The 23,277-nt window shown below is 56.2% G+C and overlaps 1 protein-coding gene across 2 annotated transcripts in view; it reads right to left on the bottom strand.

The window, feature by feature from the left end:
• The window catches only part of LOC137545348 (zinc finger protein 585A-like), a 60,222-nt gene that overhangs the window by 10,128 nt on the left and 26,817 nt on the right, over positions 1 to 23,277 (bottom strand). For both annotated transcript variants that reach the window (XM_068266475.1, XM_068266476.1), the window contains exons 7-11: positions 12,474 to 12,507; positions 11,021 to 11,484; positions 7,609 to 7,663; positions 6,853 to 7,295; positions 6,599 to 6,722 (exon numbers count right to left, since the gene is read on the bottom strand). In XM_068266475.1, coding sequence (XP_068122576.1) covers positions 6,599 to 6,722; positions 6,853 to 7,295; positions 7,609 to 7,663; positions 11,021 to 11,484; positions 12,474 to 12,507 — 1,120 coding nt within the window. The remainder of the gene's footprint in view (positions 1 to 6,598; positions 6,723 to 6,852; positions 7,296 to 7,608; positions 7,664 to 11,020; positions 11,485 to 12,473; positions 12,508 to 23,277) is intronic.

The raw sequence follows: 23,277 nt of genomic DNA, 5'->3' as shown, positions 1-23,277 counted from the left end.
CCTATAGAGCGCCGCCTAGTGGCTGCAGCTCCGGCCTAACATTGCTACTGCCTATAGAGCGCCCCCTAGTGGCTGCAGCTCTGGCCTAACACTGCTACTGCCTATAGAGCGCTCCCTAGTGGCTGCAGCTCTGGCCTAACACTGCTACTGCCTATAGAGCACCCCCTAGTGGCTGCAGCTCTGGCCTAACACTGCTACTGCCTATAGAGCGCTCCCTAGTGGCTGCAGCTCTGGCCTAACACTGCTACTGCCTATAGAGCGCTCCCTAGTGGCTGCAGCTCTGGCCTAACACTGCTACTGCCTATAGAGCGCTCCCTAGTGGCTGCAGCTCTGGCCTAACACTGCTACTGTCTATAGAGCATCCCCTAGTGGCTGCAGCTCTGGCCTAACACTGCTACTGCCTATAGAGCGCCCCCTAGTGGCTTCAGCTCTGGCCTAACTCTGCTTCTGCCTATAGAGCACCCCTAGTGGCTGCAGCTCTGGCCTAACACTGCTACTGCCTATAGAGAGCATACTAGTGGCTGCAGCTCTGGCCTAACACTGCTACTGCCTATAGAGCGCCCCCTAGTGGCTGCAGCTCCGGCCTAACACTGCTACTGCCTATAGAGCGCTCCCTAGTGGCTGCAGCTCTGGCCTAACACTGCTACTGCCTATAGAGCACCCCCTAGTGGCTGCAGCTCTGGCCTAACACTGCTACTGTCTATAGAGCACATACTAGTGGCTGCAGCTCTGGCCTAACACTGCTACTGCCTATAGAGCGCCCCCTAGTGGCTGCAGCTCTGGCCTAACTCTGCTTCTGCCTATAGAGCACCCCTAGTGGCTGCAGCTCTGGCCTAACACTGCTACTGCCTATAGAGCACTCCCTAGTGGCTGCAGCTCTGGCCTAACACTACTACTGCCTATAGAGCGCCCCCTAGTGGCTGCAGCTCCGGCCTAACACTGCTACTGCCTATAGAGCGCTCCCTAGTGGCTGCAGCTCTGGCCTAACACTGCTACTGCCTATAGAGCACCCCCTAGTGGCTGCAGCTCTGGCCTAACACTGCTACTGTCTATAGAGCACATACTAGTGGCTGCAGCTCTGGCCTAACACTGCTACTGCCTATAGAGCGCCCCCTAGTGGCTTCAGCTCTGGCCTAACTCTGCTTCTGCCTATAGAGCACCCCTAGTGGCTGCAGCTCTGGCCTAACACTGCTACTGCCTATAGAGAGCATACTAGTGGCTGCAGCTCTGGCCTAACACTGCTACTGCCTATAGAGCGCCCCCTAGTAGCTGCAGCTCTGGCCTAACACTGCTACTGCCTATAGAGCGCCCCCTAGTGGCTGCAGCTCTGGCCTAACATTGCTACTGACTATAGAGCGCCCCCTAGTGGCTGGAGCTCTGGCCTAACACTGCTACTGCCTATAGAGCGCCCTCTAGTGGCTGCAGCTCTGGCCTAACACTGCTACTGCCTGTAGAGCGCATACTAGTGACTGCAGCTCTGGCCTAACACTGCTACTGCCTATAGAGCGCTCCCTAGTGGCTGCAGCTTTGGCCTAACACTGCTACTGCCTACAGAGTGCCCCCTAGTGGCTGCAGCTCTGTCCTAACACTGCTACTGTCTATAGAGCGCCCCTAGTGGCTGCAGCTCTGGCCTAAAACTACTACTGTCTATAGAGCGCTCCCTAGTGGCTGCAACTCTGGCCTAACACTGCTACTGCCTATAGAGCACCCCCTAGTGGCTGCAGCTCTGGCCTAACAGTGCTACCACCTATAGAACGCCCCCTAGTGGCTGCAGCTCTGGCCTAACACTGCTACTGCCTACAGAGTGCCCCCTAGTGGCTGCAGCTCTGTCCTAACACTGCTACTGTCTATAGAGCGCCCCCTAGTGGCTGCAGCTCCGGCCTAACATTGCTACTGCCTATAGAGCTCCCCCTAGTGGCTGCAGCTCCGGTCTAACACTGCTACTGCCTATAGAGCGCATACTAGTGGCTGCAGCTCTGGCCTAACACTGCTACTGCCTATAGAGCGCTCCCTAGTGGCTGCAGCTCTGGCCTAACACTGCTACTGCCTATAGAGCGCCCCCTAGTAGCTGCAGCTCTGGCCTAACACTGCTACTGCCTATAGAGCGCCCTCTAGTGGCTGCAGCTCCGGCCTAAGATTGCTACTGCCTATAGAGCTCCCCCTAGTGGCTGCAGCTCCGGTCTAACACTGCTACTGCCTATAGAGCGCCCCCTAGTGGCTGCAGCTCCGGCCTAACATTGCTACTGCCTATAGAGCGCCCCCTAGTGGCTGCAGCTCTGGCCTAACATTGCTACTGCCTATAGAGCGCCCCCTAGTGGCTGCAGCTCTGGCCTAACACTGCTACTGCCTATAGAGCGCTCCCTAGTGGCTGCAGTTCTGGCCTAACACTGCTACTGCCTATAGAGCACCCCCTAGTGGCTGCAGCTCTGGCCTAACACTGCTACTGCCTATAGAGCGCTCCCTAGTGGCTGCAGCTCTGGCCTAACACTGCTACTGCCTATAGAGCGCTCCCTAGTGGCTGCAGCTCTGGCCTAACACTGCTACTGCCTATAGAGCGCTCCCTAGTGGCTGCAGCTCTGGCCGACCACTGCTACTGCCTATAGAGCGCCCCCTAGTGGCTGCAGCACTGGCCTAACACTGCTACTGTCTATAGAGCATCCCCTAGTGGCTGCAGCTCTGGCCTAACACTGCTACTGCCTATAGAGCGCCCCCTAGTGGCTTCAGCTCTGGCCTAACTCTGCTACTGCCTATAGAGCACCCCCTAGTGGCTGCAGCTCTGGCCTAACACTGCTACTGCCTATAGAGCGTCCCCTAGTGGCTGCAGCTGTGGCCTAACACTACTACTGCCTATAGAGAGCATACTAGTGGCTGCAGCTCTGGCATAACACTGCTACTGCCTATAGAGCGCTCCCTAGTGGCTGCAGCTTTGGCCTAGCACTGCTACTGCCTACAGAGCGCCCCCTAGTGGCTGCAGCTCTGTCCTAACACTGCTACTGTCTATAGAGCGCCCCCTAGTGGCTGCAGCTCTGGCCTAACATTGCTACTGCCTATAGAGCTCCCCCTAGTGGCTGCAGCTCCGGTCTAACACTGCTACTGCCTATAGAGCGCATACTAGTGGCTGCAGCTCTGGTCTAACACTGCTACTGCCTATAGAGCGCTCCCTAGTGGCTGCAGCTCTGGCCTAACACTGCTACTGCCTATAGAGCGCCCCCTAGTAGCTGCAGCTCCGGTCTAACACTGCTACTGCCTATAGAGCGCCGCCTAGTGGCTGCAGCTCCGGCCTAACATTGCTACTGCCTATAGAGCGCCCCCTAGTGGCTGCAGCTCTGGCCTAACACTGCTACTGCCTATAGAGCGCTCCCTAGTGGCTGCAGCTCTGGCCTAACACTGCTACTGCCTATAGAGCACCCCCTAGTGGCTGCAGCTCTGGCCTAACACTGCTACTGCCTATAGAGCGCTCCCTAGTGGCTGCAGCTCTGGCCTAACACTGCTACTGCCTATAGAGCGCTCCCTAGTGGCTGCAGCTCTGGCCTAACACTGCTACTGCCTATAGAGCGCTCCCTAGTGGCTGCAGCTGTGGCCTAACACTGCTACTGTCTATAGAGCATCCCCTAGTGGCTGCAGCTCTGGCCTAACACTGCTACTGCCTATAGAGCGCCCCCTAGTGGCTTCAGCTCTGGCCTAACTCTGCTTCTGCCTATAGAGCACCCCTAGTGGCTGCAGCTCTGGCCTAACACTGCTACTGCCTATAGAGAGCATACTAGTGGCTGCAGCTCTGGCCTAACACTGCTACTGCCTATAGAGCGCCCCCTAGTGGCTGCAGCTCCGGCCTAACACTGCTACTGCCTATAGAGCGCTCCCTAGTGGCTGCAGCTCTGGCCTAACACTGCTACTGCCTATAGAGCACCCCCTAGTGGCTGCAGCTCTGGCCTAACACTGCTACTGTCTATAGAGCACATACTAGTGGCTGCAGCTCTGGCCTAACACTGCTACTGCCTATAGAGCGCCCCCTAGTGGCTGCAGCTCTGGCCTAACTCTGCTTCTGCCTATAGAGCACCCCTAGTGGCTGCAGCTCTGGCCTAACACTGCTACTGCCTATAGAGCACTCCCTAGTGGCTGCAGCTCTGGCCTAACACTACTACTGCCTATAGAGCGCCCCCTAGTGGCTGCAGCTCCGGCCTAACACTGCTACTGCCTATAGAGCGCTCCCTAGTGGCTGCAGCTCTGGCCTAACACTGCTACTGCCTATAGAGCACCCCCTAGTGGCTGCAGCTCTGGCCTAACACTGCTACTGTCTATAGAGCACATACTAGTGGCTGCAGCTCTGGCCTAACACTGCTACTGCCTATAGAGCGCCCCCTAGTGGCTTCAGCTCTGGCCTAACTCTGCTTCTGCCTATAGAGCACCCCTAGTGGCTGCAGCTCTGGCCTAACACTGCTACTGCCTATAGAGAGCATACTAGTGGCTGCAGCTCTGGCCTAACACTGCTACTGCCTATAGAGCGCCCCCTAGTAGCTGCAGCTCTGGCCTAACACTGCTACTGCCTATAGAGCGCCCCCTAGTGGCTGCAGCTCTGGCCTAACATTGCTACTGACTATAGAGCGCCCCCTAGTGGCTGGAGCTCTGGCCTAACACTGCTACTGCCTATAGAGCGCCCTCTAGTGGCTGCAGCTCTGGCCTAACACTACTACTGCCTATAGAGCGCCCTCTAGTGGCTGGAGCTCTGGCCTAACACTGCTACTGCCTATAGAGCACCCCTAGTGGCTGCAGCTCTGGCCTAACACTGCTACTGCCTATAGAGAGCATACTAGTGGCTGCAGCTCTGGCCTAACACTGCTACTGCCTATAGAGCGCCCCCTAGTGGCTGCAGCTCCGGCCTAACACTGCTACTGCCTATAGAGCGCCCCCTAGTGGCTGCAGCTCCGGCCTAACACTGCTACTGCCTATAGAGCGCCCCCTAGTGGCTGCAGCTCTGGCCTAACACTGCTACTGCCTATAGAGCGTCCCCTAGTGGCTGCAGCTCTGGCCTAACACTGCTACTGCCTATAGAGCGTCCCCTAGTAGCTGCAGCTCTGGCCTAACATTGCTACTGCCTATAGAGCGCCCCCTAGTAGCTGCAGCTCTGGCCTAACACTGCTACTGCCTATAGAGCACCCCCTAGTGGCTGCAGCTCTGGCCTAACACTACTACTGCCTATAGAGCGTCCCCTAGTGGCTGCAGCTCTGGCCTAACACTACTACTGCCTATAGAGAGCATACTAGTGGCTGCAGCTCTGGCCTAACACTGCTACTGCCTATAGAGTGCCCCCTAGTGGCTGCAGCTCTGGCTTACACTGCTACTGCCTATAGAGTGCCCCCTAGTGGCTGCAGCTCTGGCTTACACTGCTACTGCCTATAGAGCGCCCCCTAGTGGCTGCAGCTCTGGTGCTTTGAGTTCGCCAGGAGAAAAGTGTGTTATAAAAGGTATCTGCTTTGTCTTATTAAATGTTGCCCCCAATACATTGAGCCATAGCCCCTGAACAAGCATGCAGCAGATCAGGTGACTGAAGTGTGACAAGATTAGCTGCATGCTTGTTTCAGGTGTGATTCAGACACAACTGCAGCCAAAGAGACCAGCAGGACTGCCAGGCAAAGGGAAATAAATATGGCAGCCTCCATATCCCTCTCACTTCAGACGTCCTTTATGTATTATCTCTGGAACTGAAGTTTACAAATCCCCGGTGTGTGGCTCTGCTTGCCTGCAGATGTGCGCCTATCTATACAGAATCTATTGCCGGCCAGTTACCACTTAGCAGATGAAGTGCTTACAAATTCTTACCACTTCCTGTGAACTACAAGTCCCACCTCCTCCTAAACACACGATTTCTCCTGTAATATGGGGCTGCTGAGAAATGCAGTTTGACATCCATGGTGCTCCGGGTGTCACATGACTGCATGTGATGGACCCGCCCAGCAGGTGAACCCAGGGAGGAAAGGAAGCCAGCTGTCCTGCAGTTACAGTTTTCACCAGGGCTACACTCCGGAAGCCGGCAGAGACGGAGCCCCGGGACTCACTGACACCAAGGTGACCCGGCAGGTGAGTATAACTTTACAGGAGAGGATCTGTTCAATATGAGTTATATGCTGGATATCCGCTTTAATAAACGTGCGTTCTGCTGAAATGCATGCGCGCCGCGGGAGTCGCGCAAACACACCAGCCACGCCTCCCTTTTTTAACCCCTCAATGAATGGCGTTAGGTGGTTAAATATTCATAAATATTTTTGTTAAATTCCTTATAGTGTTTAGAAAATAAAATGGAAACAGCCCACTGCACCAGTCCACAGATCCTCAGCGACTAAAAGCTGACTGCTCACAGCCATTCTGCACTAATCACATGGGAATGGCTGAAGCCCAGCCTCCCGGCTGACAGCCTATCAGAGCTTTAAACTCACTGGGGGAGGAGGGAAGATGGAGGTAGGTGTGAACTGATGCAGCAGGTATTTCACATTGTGCCAGACTGTTACGATTTACAGTCATGTTCACACTATTGTTATTGTGTCCACAGCGGCCCCCTGAGTGTCGGTCGGACTGTGGGTGGTCACATGATAAATATACTCACCCAGGGATATGAGCGAGTCTGCGCTGTCCTTCAGCATGTTCCGGTACAGCTCCTTCTGCCATTCCTCCAGATCCTTCCACTCCTCCGAGAAGCAGACCGCCATATCGTCAAAGGACATCGCTGCCTGCAAAACAGAAGGGGATGTAATCCTGAGACCAGCCACCAGGGGGCACTGCACTATTCCTAAGTACACTACACTCCCCACAGTGTTACAACATGTTAAAGTGATACTCCGCCCCCAAAGTACTTCATACCTCTCCGCTGTGCACCCTCTGGTGCTTGAGGAGCTCGGACCTCCAGCGATAGCTCTTGCCGCACAGCGTACAGGGGAAGGGCTTCTCTCCGGTATGGGTCTTCAGGTGGGTGGTGAGGTGCTGGCGCTGGATGAAGCTCTTGCCGCACTGGGCGCACTGGTACGGCCGCTCCCCGGTGTGGATGCGCTCGTGGATGAGCAGAGAGGTGTTGCGGCGGAAGCACTTGCCGCACTGGTTGCAGACGTACGGCCGCTCCCCGAGGTGACTGCGCTGGTGTCTGACCAGGTCGGAGCTGCGGAGGAAGCTCTTCTCACACTGCGTGCACGGGAATATGCGTTCTGCGGCCGAGCATAGGCCACGCCCATCCTTATCCGCGGAGCTCACATCGCCATTGCTCGCGCCGTGTGTGGACTGCCCGCCATTCATGGCTTTCCAGTCATCCTCTGAACACAAAAAACAAAACGAAGTCAGTGCCGGCCACAAGACACAAATCTCTTCACATATAATACTCAATATCTCCTCTCCACCCTCAGTCCTCACGCCCCAATCAGTCCCCAGACAGGCTAATAAACTGAATATCTGTAATAAATCAAGAAACAACAGTCATGTGATCGCTGCGTCCTAGCTCAGTCATGTGATCACAGCATCCTGGACGCTGGGAAATGTATGTGCAGGGCGGGGCTGTGACCCTCCCATTCCTGACATCATCCACCTGCAATATACACGACTATTCCCACCAATCACTTAACAACTCACCTAAGAAATTCTCCTTCTCAGTCTTACAGGCCGCGTCCATCCCAGAGAGGAGAGACTGCAAAGGAACAATATTATTACTATAAACATTGTAATCATTATATGCATTTATATAGCTCTGACATATTTCACAGCAGGGAGGTGATGGGGGTTATTTAACAGCTGGGGGGACAGGACAGTGATGGGGGGGGACAGGACAGCGATGGGGGGACAGGACAGAGATGGGGGGGGGGGGGGACAGCGATGGGGGAGGGGGACGGACAGTAATAGGTGTAGAAATATAAAAGGGCATCTGAAATGAGAGGGATACGGAGGCTGCCATATTTATTTCCTTTTAACCACTTTTGACTAACTGGACGAATATATCTGTCCAGAAAGCGCCGCTCAGAGTCAATCTGGACGAAAATATTCGTCCAGCGGTGTTGCGACGGTTGCGCGCACATATAGGTATGCAAGCGACTCGTTCCCCCACCGCTATTACAGGGGATCGACTGCGGAAGGGGAACAAGTGTTCCCCAAGGCAAACGATCCCCTGTGAATGAATCAACATGTCTCCAATCATGAGGCATGTTGATTCATAAAAATAGAACGACACAAAATTACTGCCTGGTATCTTCCAGGAGAGTGCTTAGCACCACCTAGTGGCCAAAAATGTAATTTGTAGTAGAAAAGAACAAAACAAAAAACACATTACACATTTAGGCCTCTTTCACAGTGCGACGTTAAAGTCGCACGTTAAAACAACATGTAACGCAGAATAGCACACTGTAATGAAAAATCAATGCCCCGTTCACAGTGCAGACGTTGCGTTGGTGTCTAACGCTGCACGTTAAGTGAAAGTGCTGCATGCAGTGAATTATACACGTTATTAGCTGTGTTAGACTGTTTGCACATGCTCAGTAATGACTTGGTAGCAGTTTTCATTGCCTGAATGCTCTACTGTATGCGACGATAACGGAGCATTAAGTTGCAGTGCGACTTTTTTGGGGCGTTGCGTTGTAACTTGCGTTGCGACTTTAACGTCGCATCAAACTGCAACGTCCTACTGTGAAAGAGGCCTTAATAAAGACTGATTAACCCCTCACCTTCCCCGTAGTAAAAAAAAAAAAAAAAAGTTATAAAAAAGATACAATTACAGTTTAAAAAAATACACAAATAGTTAACTTAGTAACTAAACATTTTTTAATATTTATGTTGTGAGGGTATATTACTATTATCTTTTGCCTATATCGGCTTGTAAGTAATGATGGACGTAAAAACTGAAAAAATGCATCTTGATTTCCATAAACTAGCAGTCAGGGAGATATGTATACACCACTCCCGACTGACTGCTTGTATCTGGAGGCGTTGGGATGGTTTTTCAGCGCAGAGGCAAAATATTGGCGCCATACATTGTACTAGGGGCAAAATTTAAACGTTGCAATAATCGGGACACATGGGAAAATAAAATATGTGGGTTTTATGCACAGTAAAACGTTTTATTTTAAAACTACAATGGCCGGAAACTGAGAACGAATGAATTTTTTAAAAATGTTTTCTTATTATTCCCATTAAATGCATTTAGGATATAATAATCCTTAGCAAAATGTACCACCTAAAGAAAGTCTAAGTCTAATTGGTGACAAAAAAAAAAAAAACAAGATAAGTATTGTTTTGTTGTGATAAGTAGTACTAGCGTTATTGGCGAATGAATGGAAGGAGTGCTGACAGGGAAAATTGCTTCTGTCCTAAAGGTGAAAACACCTGCGGGCTGAAGTGGTTAACCAATACCAGTTGCCTGGCTGTCCTGTTGATCCTCCGCCTCTAATACTTTTAGCCATAGCCCCTGAACAAGCATGCAGCAGATCTGGTGTTTCTGACATTATTGTCAGATATGACAAGTTTAGCTGCATGCTTGTTTCTGGTGTGATTCAGAAGCTGTTTCAGCCAAATAGATCAGCAGGACAGCCAGGCAACTGTTATTGTTTAAAAGTAAACAAATATGACAGCCTCTGTATTCTTCTCACGTCAGTTGTCCTTTAACCCCCCTGGAGGTTTAATTCCCGCGGTTGCGTGGCCGTGGGAGGGTTTTTTTCACTTTTTTTTTAGCATGTAGCTATCCTAGCGCTAGCTACATGCTTCCCCCCTCCCTGCGGCATCCCCCGTATGCTCCGATCGCCGCCGACGCCGCTTGCCCATAAGGAAATCCCATTCTGAACGGGATTTCCTTGAGGGCTTCCCCCGTCGCCATGGAACGGAGTGACATCATCGACGTCATGGACGTCGTGACGTCACAGGGAGTCCCGATCCACCCCATAGCGCAGCCTGGCGGCGATCGGCCAGGCTGCGCAAGGGGTATGCGGGGGGGAGGCCCTGTATCCGCGGCGGGTAGTGGCGCATCGGCGGCGGCGATCAGACCATACATGCAGCTAGAAAAGTGCTAGCTGCGTGTTTGAAAAAAAAAATTATGTAAATCGGGCCAGCAGGCCCTGAGCGGCACCCTCCGGCGGCTTACCCCGTGTCACACACGGGGTTACCGCTAAGGAGGTTAAAGGACAACTATCGATTAATGCAAGTTTTTTTTAAAATGCTGTATGTTAGGGCACACATTACCACAAATACTCGGAGCAGTTTATTTCCTCACGCAGCTCTGCCTCTGTGCTGAAAAAACATCCCAACGCCTCCAGTTACAAGCAGTCAGTCAGGAGTGGTGTATACATATCTCTGACTGCTAGTTATATTACAGCTATATTACAGCACATCTGTCATGGTTAAGGGCTCTGCCTCTGACACAGGAGACAAGCAGTCAGTCAGGAGTGGTGTATACATATCTCTGACTGCTAGTTATATTACAGCTATATTACAGCACATCTGTCATGGTTAAGGGCTCTGCCTCTGACACAGGAGACAAGCAGTCAGTCGGGAGTGGTGTATACATATCTCTGACTGCTAGTTATATTACAGCTATATTACAGCACATCTGTAATGGTGAAGGGCTCTGCCTCTGGCACCGGAGACCAGGGTTTTAATCTCGGGTGAAGTATTTGTGACTTGTCTGAGAAGTGAAGGATGATTGTAAAGCAGACGGAGAGAACTGTGGGAATAACTAAAGTGCCTCTAGCACTAGTGGTAATGTGAACCCTAATACCCCATGTGGAGGGAGGATGATGTCGTCCCCTCTCCCCGCTGCTTCCCACGGGCCAAAATTGCCGTACTAAGTACATGCTTGGCAGGGAAGGGGTTAAGGCCCAATAAGCTCACCGCTGCTTTTGAGACAGTCAACCATTTTTCAGTTTCCCGGTAAATTTTGGGATTTATTTTGTAGGTTTGACAGATGGGTGATCGCTGGCTGCAGTAACAAGAGGTCTCTGCTAGCTGGAGTGAGCTCTGTACAGACACACCCATCCATGAGAGGGGGGACTGCGGTGCGGGTTACCTGGTCCTCCTCATGCACCTTCTGGTGTTTCAGCAGCTCGGACCTCCAGCGGAAGCCTTTGCCGCACTGGGCGCACTGGAAGGGTCTCTCTCCGGTGTGGGTCTTCAGGTGGGTGGTGAGATGCTGGCGCTGGATGAAGCTCTTGCCGCACTGGGCGCACTGGTACGGCCGCTCCCCGGTGTGGATCCGCTCGTGGATGAGCAGAGAGGTGTGTCTCCGGAAGCTCTTGCCGCACACGTTGCAGATGTAGGAGCGCTCGACCGTGTGCACGCGCTGGTGAGTGCGCAGCGTCCGCTTGTTCAGGAAGTTCTTCCCACAGTCCGGACAGGAGTGGCTGCGCTCCGCCTTCTGCGCCCGCTGGCGTAGCAATAACCTGGCGCGCTTTCCCAGCGCCTTGCCCCGCTCCAGAGTGCCCAGCGCCCCCGTGGCATCGCGTTTCACCCGCAGCTTCATTCCGGAAGACTCTGCAAGACATGAGGCGTGTCAGTATCCTATACGATATAACCCCCGTCCCTGCGTCCTCCTGTGTTGGCGTGTTGTGCCTGGCGTGCTCGGCTTCGGGGGAGTGGTCGGGGCGTGCGCGGGTCACAGCTGTGCATGCATTGTGGGGCGTGGCAGCCATGGCCTTTTACTAGTGCTCTGATGTCGTTTGTTCATCGACACCCATCGGGGATTGCGCGTGTGTACAAAGCGTTATGCCGGGTACACACAATGAGATTTTCTGGCAGATTTACTGTCGGATCGATTATTTCCAACATGTCCGATCTGATTTACGATCATTTTCCACAGAAATGAATGGAAAATCGATCAGAAATCAGATCGGACATGTCTGGAAATAATCGATCTGACAGTAAATCTGCCAGAAATTCTCATCGTGTGTACCCAGCATAACGCTTTGTACACACGCGCGATCCCCGATGGGTGGCGAATAACAAACGGTGAAAATGAAGACCCGGAATTGCGAAATTCGCTGCACGATTGTGATCGTCAATTATGAACAACTAACACAAATTATCACCCAAACCGATTTGCCAGGACAGATCGCTCTGCAGGGCGATAATCGCCGTCTTACACCCTCCATAGGACACTTATCTATTTTATAACCGATCCTCGGCCGACCCGTTTGTTTCAGGCAGCACCGGTCGAGCGAGCATGTGTACAAGAGGCGGTCACAAATTCTGAGCGGCTCCCCCTGCTGGCCACACACAGATATTCCACACATCCTGCCACAAAGCAGCCACAGAGAGCAGCTCCCCCTGCAGGCCACACACAGCAGCCACAGATAGCAGCTCCCCCTGCTGGCCACACACAGCAGCCACAATGTCTCCCCCTGCTGGCCACACACAGATATTACACACATCCTGCCACACAGCAGCCACAGTGTCTCCCCCTGCTGGCCACACACAGATATTGCACACATCCTGTCACACAGCAGCCACAGATAGCGTCTCACCTTTCCGCCCATCCTCAGAGGCGCCGGACGTGGTCTGAAACAGAGGAAAAGCAGTTACTCTGACGGTCATAGACCCTCAAACAGCACATTACAGACCCAGAGAACAGAGCTACCCCCATCCAGAGGGGTGCAGCGTCTAAATACCACCCCTCCTCCTGGAGGAAATCTGACCACGTGCTCCGGGCACAGAGTCCCTAAACATTCCCCTTATCCTGGGGCTCTGTGCAGTCACATGACCAGCTGAGGAAACACGGAGGGGGTGGGATTAAAGCAGAAGCTGATTGTCTAGTCATTCTCAGAATAGGCATGCTTGTTCTGTGCACACAAGAGTGACATCATCTGCCTTCTCACCCATAATAGAGAATGCAGCAGCTAGACTGGGGGTACCACAGTGCGGGGTACACAGAGCTGGAAAGAGATCCCTGGGGGGAGGGAACATCAGTAATCCTCTGGTCCCGCCCCTTTTATCTGATGGCCCCCTTCTTCTCCCACAGTAGTGATGTCACTCTCAAGACAGGTACAAACCAATACTAAATCTGGCCATATGTTTAAAGGAATACTGTAAGGGGGGGTCGGGGGAAAATGAGTTGAACTTACCCGGGGCTTCTAATGGTCCTCCGGCAGACATCCTGTGCCTGCACAGCCACTCCCTGATGCTCCGGCCCCGCCTCCCCCCTGCAGACATTCTGTGCCCGCGCAGCCACTCACCGATGCTCCAGCCCCGCCTCCGGTTCACTTCTGGAATTTCTGACTTTAAAGTCTGAAAACCACTGCGCCTGCGTTGCCGTGTCCTCGCTCCCGCTGATGGCACCAGGAGAGTACTGTGCAGGTACAGACTGTACTGGGCTTGTGCTATACACTCCTGGTGACATCAGTAGGAGCGAGGACATGGCAACGCGGGCACAGTGAAAAAGTCTTTAAAGGGAAGCTTAACTCAAAAAAAACTTTTTTCTCCCCTGATGACGCAAGATTGCGAAACCGGTCAGGCAGGCGACAGGCGGCACCATTTTATTTGATGTCTTCTATTGACCATTTTATGCGCGCTACTTTTTCGGGGTTCCCAGTGCACGGGCCCCGTATGTGAGTTTTCCTTTATCCTTGTTTTTAAATTGTTTTACTTGTTATGTAATAAAGACGGTTTACACTTAGATGTGCCGTACATCTCTTTCATGTCACTATCCTACTGGACTCCTCTTTGGCGAGTCTCTGCGACCTCAAGATATCTAATATATTCCGGAGGAATCTGTAGTGTGCAACATCGCTGGTGAAACGACAGCATTTGAAAGTTCTGCGGACCATCTATCAAACTCGTTTACAACCTTATAATGTGGGTTGTTGGAATCTGGTAAGCCTTGCTTATATATTCATTGCTTGTGTGGACTTTTGGACATTGTCCTTCTCGGCTGCGGTCGCCTTCTGCCTTGGCGCTGACACTTGTTTACCTGGGGCATCTACCAGCCCCCTGCAGCCTTCCTGTGCCCTAGCAGTCACTCATGGCTCCTCCAGTCCCCCTCCGCCAGCTAGTTCTACTTCTACCAGCCCCATGCAGCCATCCTGTGCCCTCCTAGTCACTCACTGCTGCTCCAGTCCTCCGCCGCCAGCTAGTTCTGCTTCTACCAGCCCCATGCAGCCATCCTGTGCCCTCGTAGTCACTCACTGCTGCTCCAGTCCCCCGCCGCCAGCTAGTTCTGCTTCTACCAGCCCCATGCAGCCATCCTGTGCCCTCGCAGTCACTCACTGCTGCTCCAGTCCCCCGCCACCAGCTAGTTCTGCTTCTACCAGCCCCATGCAGCCATCCTGTGCCCTCGTAGTCACTCACTGGCACTGCTGCTCCAGTCCCCCGCCGCCAGCTAGTTCTGCTTCTACCAGCCCCATGCAGCCATCCTGTGCCCTCGTAGTCACTCACTGCTGCTCCAGTCCCCCTCCTCCAGCTAGTTCTGCTTCTACCAGCCCCATGCAGCCATCCTGTGCCCTCGTAGTCACTCACTGCTGCTCCAGTTCCCCTCCACCAGCTAGTTCTGCTTCTACCAGCCCCCTGCAGCAGTCCTGTGCCCTCGCAGTCACTCACTAATCCTCTGGTCCCCGCTGCCAGCTAGTTCTGCTTCTACCAGCCCCCTGCAGCAGTCCTGTGCCCTCGCAGCCACTCACTAATCCTCTGGTCCCCCGCTGCCAGCTAGTTCTGCTTCTACCAGCCCCCTGCAGAAGTCATGTGCCCTCGCAGCCACTCACTAATCCTCTGGTCCCCCGCTGCCAGCTAGTTCTGCTTCTACCAGCCCCCTGCAGCAGTCCTGTGCCCTCGCAGCCACTCACGAATCCTCTGCTCCCCCGCTGCCAGCTAGTTCTGCTTCTACCAGCCCCCTGCAGCAGTCCTGTGCCCTCGCAGCCACTCACTAATCCTCTGGTCCCCTGCTGCCAGCTAGTTCTGCTTCTACCAGCCCCCTGCAGCAGTCATGTGCCCTCGCAGCCACTCACTAATCCTCTGGTCCCCCGCTGCCAGCTAGTTCTGCTTCTACCAGCCCCCTGGAGCAGTCCTGTGCCCTCGCAGCCACTCACGAATCCTCTGCTCCCCCGCTGCCAGCTAGTTCTGCTTCTACCAGCCCCCTGCAGCAGTCCTGTGCCCTCGCAGCCACTCACTAATCCTCTGGTCCCTCGCTGCCAGCTAGTTCTGCTTCTACCAGCCCCCTGCAGCAGTCCTGTGCCCTCGCAGCCACTCACTAATCCTCTGCCCCCCCTCCCCCCCCCCCGCTGCCAGCTAGTTCTGCTTCTACCAGCCCCCTGCAGCCATCCTGTGCCCTCGTAGTCACTCACTGCTGCTCCATTCCTCCGCCACCAGCTGGTTCTGCTTCTACCAGCCCCATGCAGCTGTCCTGTGCCCTCGTAGTCACTCACTAATCCTCTGGTCCCCCGCTGCCAGCTAGTTCTGCTTCTACCAGCCCCCTGCAGTAGTCCTGTGCCCTCGCAGCCACTCACTTATCCTCTGGTCCCCCGCTGCCAGCTAGTTCTGCTTTTATCAGCCCCCTGCAGCAGTCCTGTGCCCTCGCAGCCACTCACTAATCCCCTGGTCCCTCGCTGCCAGCTAGTTCTGCTTCTACCAGCCCCCTGCAGCAGTCCTGTGCCCTCGCAGCCACTCACTAATCCTCTGCCCCCCCCCCCCCCCGCTGCCAGCTAGTTCTGCTTCTATCAGCCCCCTGCAGCAGTCCTGTGCCCTCGCAGCCACTCACTTATCCTCTGGTCCCCCGCTGCCAGCTAGTTCTGCTTCTACCAGCCCCCTGCAGTAGTCCTGTGCCCTCGCAGCCACTCACTAATCCTCTGCTCCCCCGCTGCCAGCTAGTTCTGCTTCTACCAGCCCCTGCAGCAGTCCTGTGCCCTCGCAGCCACTCACTTATCCTCTGGTCCCCCGCTGCCAGCTAGTTCTGCTTCTACCAGCCCCCTGCAGCCATCCTGTGCCCTCGTAGTCACTCACTGCTGCTCCATTCCTCCGCCACCAGCTGGTTCTGCTTCTACCAGCCCCATGCAGCTGTCCTGTGCCCTCGTAGTCACTCACTAATCCTCTGGTCCCCCGCTGCCAGCTAGTTCTGCTTCTACCAGCCCCCTGCAGTAGTCCTGTGCCCTCGCAGCCACTCACTTATCCTCTGGTCCCCCGCTGCCAGCTAGTTCTGCTTCTACCAGCCCAATGCAGCAGTCCTGTGCCCTCGCAGCCACTCACTAATCCTCTGGTCCCCCGCTGCCAGCTAGTTCTGCTTCTACCAGCCCCCTGCAGCGGTCCTGTGCCCTCGCAGCCACTCACTAATCCTCTGCTCCCCCGCTGCCAGCTAGTTCTGCTTCTACCAGCCCCCATGCAGCCATCCTGTGCCCTCGCAGCCACTCACTTATCCTCTGGTCCCCCGCTGCCAGCTAGTTCTGCTTCTACCAGCCCCCTGCAGTAGTCCTGTGCCCTCGCAGTCACTCACTAATCCACTGGTCCCCCGCTGCCAGCTAGTTCTGCTTCTACCAGCCTCCTGCAGTAGTCCTGTGCCCTCGCAGCCACTCACTTATCCTCTGGTCCCCCGCTGCCAGCTAGTTCTGCTTCTACCAGCCCCATGCAGCAGTCCTGTGCCCTCGCAGTCACTCACTAATCCTCTGGTCCCCCGCTGCCAGCTAGTTCTGCTTCTACCAGCCCCCTGCAGCGGTCCTGTGCCCTCGCAGCCACTCACTAATCCTCTGCTCCCCCGCTGCCAGCTAGTTCTGCTTCTACCAGCCCCCATGCAGCCATCCTGTGCCCTCGCAGCCACTCACTAATCCTCTGGTCCCCTGCTGCCAGCTAGTTCTGCTTCTACCAGCCCCCTGCAGTAGTCCTGTGCCCTCGCAGCCCCTCACTAATCCACTGGTCCCCCGCTGCCAGCTAGTTCTGCTTCTACCAGCCCCCTGCAGCCATCCTGTGCCCTCGCAGCCCCTCACTGCTGCTCCAGTCCCCTTCCGCCAGCTAGTTCTGCTTCTACCAGCCCCATGCAGCCATCCTGTGCCCTCGTAGTCACTCATGGCTCTTCCGGACCCCCGCTGCCAGCTATTTTCGTTTTTGCCGACTGGGAGTCGGCCGGCCGCCATGTGTACCTTTTTACGCATCCCCGCTGGTGCAGGAAGCTATCGTGGACATTAACAAATACATTTTTACGCATTACGGGTAAAATGCGTACAAATTTACGCATGGCACATATAACACGTAAAAATGTAGTTGTTAATGTCCACGATAGCTTCCTGCACCAGCGGGGATGCGTAAAAAGGTATACATGGCGGCCGGCCGACTCCCAGTCGGCAAAAACGAAAATAGCTGGCAGCGGGGGTCCGGAAGAGCCATGAGTGACTACGAGGGCACAGGATGGCTGCAGGGGGCTGGTAGAAGCTGAACTAGCTGGCGGCGGGGGACTGGAGCAGCAGTGAGTGGCTACGAGGGCACAGGATGGCTGCAGGGGGCTGGTAGAAGCAGAACTAGCTGGCGGCGGGGGACTGGAGCAGCAGTGAGTGGCTACGAGGGCACAGGATGGCTGCATGGGGCTGGTAGAAGCAGAACTAGCTGGCAGCGGGGGTCCGGAAGAGCCATGAGTGACTACGAGGGCACAGGATGGCTGCAGGGGGCTGGTAGAAGCAGAACTAGCTGGCGGAGGGGGACTGGAGGAGCCTTGAGTGACTGCGAGGGCACAGGATGGCTGCATGGGGCTGGTAGAGGCAGAACTAGCTGGTGTAGGGGGACTTGAGCAGCAGTGAGTGACTGCGAGGGCACAGGATGGCTGCATGGGGCTGGTAGAAGCAGAACTAGCTGGTGGCGGGGAACTGGAGCAGCAGTGAGTGACTACGAGGGCACAGGACGGCTGCAGGGGGCTGGTAGAAGCAGAACTAGCTGGTGGAGGGGGACTGGAGCAGTAGTGAGTGACTACGAGGGCACAGGATGGCTGCATGGGGCTGGTAGAAGCAGAACTAGCTGGTGGCGGGGGACTGGAGCAGCAGTGAGTGACTACGAGGGCACAGGACTGCTGCAGGGGGCTGGTAGAAGCAGAACTAGCTGGAGGCGGGGGACTGGAGCAGCAGTGAGTGACTACGAGGGCACAGGATGGCTGCATGGGGCTGGTAGAAGCAGAACTAGCTGGTGGAGGGGGACTGGAGCAGCAGTGAGTGACTACGAGGGCACAGGATGGCTGCATGGGGCTGGTAGAAGCAGAACTAGCTGGTGGCAGGGGACTGGAGCAGCAGTGAGTGACTACGAGGGCACAGGATGGCTGCATGGGGCTGGTAGAAGCAGAACTAGCTGGCGGTGATGGACTGGAGCAGCAGTGAGTGACTACGAGGGCACAGGATGGCTGCATGGGGCTGGTAGAAGCAGAACTAGCTGGCGGCGGGGGACTGAAGCAGCAGTGAGTGACTACGAGGGCACAGGATGGCTGCATGCGGCTGGTAGAAGCAGAACTAGCTGGTGGAGAGGGACTGGAGCAGCAGTGAGTGACTACGAGGGCACAGGATGGCTGCATGGGGCTGGTAGAAGCAGAACTAGCTGGTGGCGGGGGACTGGAGCAGCAGTGAGTGACTACGAGGGCACAGGATGGCTGCATGGGGCTGGTAGAAGCAGAACTAGCTGGTGGAGGGGGACTGGAGCAGCAGTGAGTGACTACGAGGGCACAGGATGGCTGCATGGGGCTGGTAGAAGCAGAACTAGCTGGCGGTGATGGACTGGAGCAGCAGTGAGTGACTACGAGGGCACAGGATGGCTGCATGAGGCTGGTAGATGCAGAACTAGCTGGAGGCAGGGGACTGGAGCTGCAGTGAGTGACTACGAGGGCACAGGATGGCTGCATGAGGCTGGTAGAAGCAGAACTAGCTGGTGGCGGGGGACTGGAGCAGCAGCGAGTGATGAGGGCACAGGATGGCTGCATGGGGCTGGTAGAAGCAGAACTAGCTGGTGGCGGGGGATGGAGCAGCAGTGAGTGACTACGAGGGCACAGGATGGCTGCATGGGGCTGGTAGAGGCAGAACTAGCTGGTGGTGGGGGACTGGAGCAGCAGTGAGTGACTGCGAGGGCACAGGATGGCTGCATGGGGCTGGTAGATGCAGAACTAGCTGGAGGCAGGGGACTGGAGCTGCAGTGAGTGACTACGAGGGCACAGGATGGCTGCATGAGGCTGGTAGAAGCAGAACTAACTGGAGGCAGGGGACTGGAGCTGCAGTGAGTGACTACGAGGGCACAGGATGGCTGCATGAGGCTGGTAGAAGCAGAACTAGCTGGTGGCGGGGGACTGGAGCAGCAGCGAGTGATGAGGGCACAGGATGGCTGCATGGGGCTGGTAGAAGCAGAACTAGCTGGCGGCGGGGGACTGGAGCAGCAGTGAGTTACTACGAGGGCACAGGGTGGCTGCATGGGGCTGGTAGAAGCAGAACTAGCTGGAGGCGGGGGACTGGAGCAGCAGTGAGTGACTACGAGGGCACAGGATGGCTGCAGGGGGCTGGTAGAAGCAGAACTAGCTGGAGGCAGGGGACTGGAGCTGCAGTGAGTGACTACGAGGGCACAGGATGGCTGCATGAGGCTGGTAGAAGCAGAACTAGCTGGTGGCGGGGGACTGGAGCAGCAGCGAGTGACTACGAGGGCACAGGATGGCAGCATGGGGCTGGTAGAAGCAGAACTAGCTGGAGGCGAGGGATTGGAGCAGCAGTGAGTGACTACGAGGGCACAGGATGGCTGCATGGGGCTGGTAGAAGCAGAACTAGCTGGTGGTGGGGGACTGGAGCAGCAGTGAGTGACTACGAGGGCACAGGATGGCTGCAGGGGGCTGGTAGAAGCAGAACTAGCTGGCGGTGGGGGACTGGAGCAGCAGTGAGTGACTACGAGGGCACAGGATGGCTGCATGGGGCTGGTAGAAGCAGAACTAGCTGCCAGCGGGGGACTGAAGCAGCAGTGAGTGACTACGAGGGCACAGGATGGCTGCATGGGGCTGGTAGAAGCAGAACTAGCTGGTGGAGGGGGACTGGAGCAGCAGTGAGTGACTGCGAGGGCACAGGATGGCTGCATGGGGCTGGTAGAAGCAGAACTAGCTGGTGGAGGGGGACTGGAGCAGCAGTGAGTGACTGTGAGGGCACAGGATGGCTGCATGGGGCTGGTAGAAGCAGAACTAGCTGGTGGAGGGGGACTGGAGCAGCAGTGAGTGACTGCGAGGGCACAGGATGGCTGCATGGGGCTGGTAGAAGCAGAACTAGCTGGTGGCGGGGGACTGGAGCAGCAGCGAGTGATGAGGGCACAGGATGGCTGCATGGGGCTGGTAGAAGCAGAACTAGCTGGTGGAGGGGGACTGGAGCAGCAGTGAGTGACTGCGAGGGCACAGGATGGCTGCATGGGGCTGGTAGAAGCAGAACTAGCTGGCAGCGGGGGACTGGAGCAGCAGTGAGTGACTACGAGGGCACAGGATGGCTGCATGGGGCTGGTAGAAGCAGAACTAGCTGGCGGCGGGGGGACTGGAGCAGCAGTGAGTGACTACGAGGGCACAGGATGGCTGCATGGGGCTGGTAGAAGCAGAACTAGCTGGCGGCGGGGGGACTGGAGCAGCAGTGAGTGATGAGGGCACAGGATGGCTGCATGGGGCTGGTAGAAGCAGAACTAGCTGGTGGCGGGGGACTGGAGCAGCAGTGAGTGACTACGAGGGCACAGGATGGCTGCAGGGGGCTGGTAGAAGCAGAACTAGCTGGCGGTGGGGGACTGGAGCAGCAGTGAGTGACTACGAGGGCACAGGATGGCTGCATGGGGCTGGTAGAAGCAGAACTAGCTGGCGGCGGGGGACTGGAGCAGCAGTGAGTGACTACGAGGGCACAGGATGGCTGCATGGGGCTAGTAGAAGCAGAACTAGCTGGTGGCAGGGGACTGGAGCAGCAGTGAGTGACTGCGAGGGCACAGGATGGCTGCATGGGGCTGGTAGAAGCAGAACTAGCTGGTGGAGGGGGACTGGAGCAGCAGTGAGTGACTAGGAGGGCACAGGATGGCTGCATGGGGCTGGTAGAAGCAGAACTAGCTGGCGGCGGAGGACTGGAGCAGCAGTGAGTGACTAGGAGGGCACAGGATGGCTGCATGGGGCTGGTAGAAGTAGAACTAGCTGGTGGAGGGGGACTGGAGCAGCAGTGAGTGACTGCGAGGGCACAGGATGGCTGCATGGGGCTGGTAGAAGCAGAACTAGCTGGTGGCGGGGGACTGGAGCAGCAGCGAGTGATGAGGGCACAGGATGGCTGCATGGGGCTGGTAGAAGCAGAACTAGCTGGTGGCAGAGGACTGGAGCAGCAGTGAGAGTGACTACGAGGGCACAGGATGGCTGCATGCGGCTGGTAGAAGCAGAACTAGCTGGTGGAGGGGGACTGGAGCAGCAGTGAGTGACTACGAGGGCACAGGATGCCTGCATGGGGCTGGTAGAAGCAGAACTAGCTGGTGGCGGGGGACTGGAGCAGCAGTGAGTGACTACGAGGGCACAGGATGGCTGCATGGGGCTGGTAGAAGCAGAACTAGCTGGTGGCGGGGGACTGGAGCAGCAGTGAGTGACTGCGAGGGCACAGGATGGCTGCATGGGGCTGGTAGAAGCAGAACTAGCTGGTGGCGGGGGACTGGAGCAGCAGTGAGTGACTACGAGGGCACAGGATGGCTGCATGGGGCTGGTAGAAGCAGAACTAGCTGGCGGAGGGGGACTGGTGCAGCAGTGAGTGACTACGAGGGCACAGGATGGCTGCATGGGGCTGGTAGAAGCAGAACTAGCTGGTGGCGGGGGACTGGAGCAGCAGTGAGTGACTGCGAGGGCACAGGATGGCTGCATGGGGCTGGTAGAAGCAGAACTAGCTGGTGGCGGGGGACTGGAGCAGCAGTGAGTGACTACGAGGGCACAGGATGGCTGCATGGGGCTGGTAGAAGCAGAACTAGCTGGTGGCGGGGGACTGGAGCAGCAGTGAGTGACTACGAGGGCACAGGATGGCTGCATGGGGCTGGTAGAAGCAGAACTAGCTGGTGGAGGGGGACTGGAGCAGCAGTGAGTGACTGCGAGGGCACAGGATGGCTGCATGGGGCTGGTAGAAGCAGAACTAGCTGGTGGTGGGGGACTGGAGCAGCAGTGAGTGACTACGAGGGCACAGGATGGCTGCATGGGGCTGGTAGAAGCAGAACTAGCTGGTGGCGGGGGACTGGAGCAGCAGTGAGTGACTACGAGGGCACAGGATGGCTGCAGGGGGCTGGTAGAAGCAGAACTAGCTGGCAGCGGGGGACTGGAGCAGCAGTGAGTGACTACGAGGGACAGGATGGCTGCATGGGGCTGGTAGAAGCAGAACTAGCTGGTGGAGGGGGACTGGAGCAGCAGTGAGTGACTACGAGGGCACAGGATGGCTGCATGGGGCTGGTAGAAGCAGAACTAGCTGGCAGCGGGGGACTGGAGCAGCAGTGAGTGACTACGAGGGCACAGGATGGCTGCAGGGGGCTGGTAGAAGCAGAACTAGCTGGCGGCGGGGGACTGGAGCAGCAGTGAGTGACTACGAGGGCACAGGATGGCTGCATGGGGCTGGTAGAAGCAGAACTAGCTGGTGGAGGGGGACTGGAGCAGCAGTGAGTGACTGCGAGGGCACAGGATGGCTGCATGGGGCTGGTAGAAGCAGAACTAGCTGGTGGAGGGGGACTGGAGCAGCAGTGAGTGACTACGAGGGCACAGGATGGCTGCAGGGGGCTGGTAGAAGCAGAACTAGCTGGTGGAGGGGGACTGGAGCAGCAGTGAGTGACTACGAGGGCACAGGATGGCTGCATGGGGCTGGTAGAAGCAGAACTAGCTGGTGGAGGGGGACTGGAGCAGCAGTGAGTGACTGCGAGGGCACAGGATGGCTGCATGGGGCTGGTAGAAGCAGAACTAGCTGGTGGTGGGGGACTGGAGCAGCAGTGAGTGACTACGAGGGCACAGGATGGCTGCATGGGGCTGGTAGAAGCAGAACTAGCTGGTGGCGGGGGACTGGAGCAGCAGTGAGTGACTACGAGGGCACAGGATGGCTGCAGGGGGCTGGTAGAAGCAGAACTAGCTGGCAGCGGGGGACTGGAGCAGCAGTGAGTGACTACGAGGGCACAGGATGGCTGCATGGGGCTGGTAGAAGCAGAACTAGCTGGTGGAGGGGGACTGGAGCAGCAGTGAGTGACTACGAGGGCACAGGATGGCTGCATGGGGCTGGTAGAAGCAGAACTAGCTGGCAGCGGGGGACTGGAGCAGCAGTGAGTGACTACGAGGGCACAGGATGGCTGCAGGGGGCTGGTAGAAGCAGAACTAGCTGGCGGCGGGGGACT

Source organism: Hyperolius riggenbachi, chromosome 2, assembly GCF_040937935.1.
Source record: "Hyperolius riggenbachi isolate aHypRig1 chromosome 2, aHypRig1.pri, whole genome shotgun sequence".
Classification (NCBI taxonomy): domain Eukaryota; kingdom Metazoa; phylum Chordata; class Amphibia; order Anura; family Hyperoliidae; genus Hyperolius; species Hyperolius riggenbachi.
The sequence above is the reverse complement of the archived record's forward strand: the minus strand, read 5'-3'. Positions and strand labels throughout refer to the sequence as shown.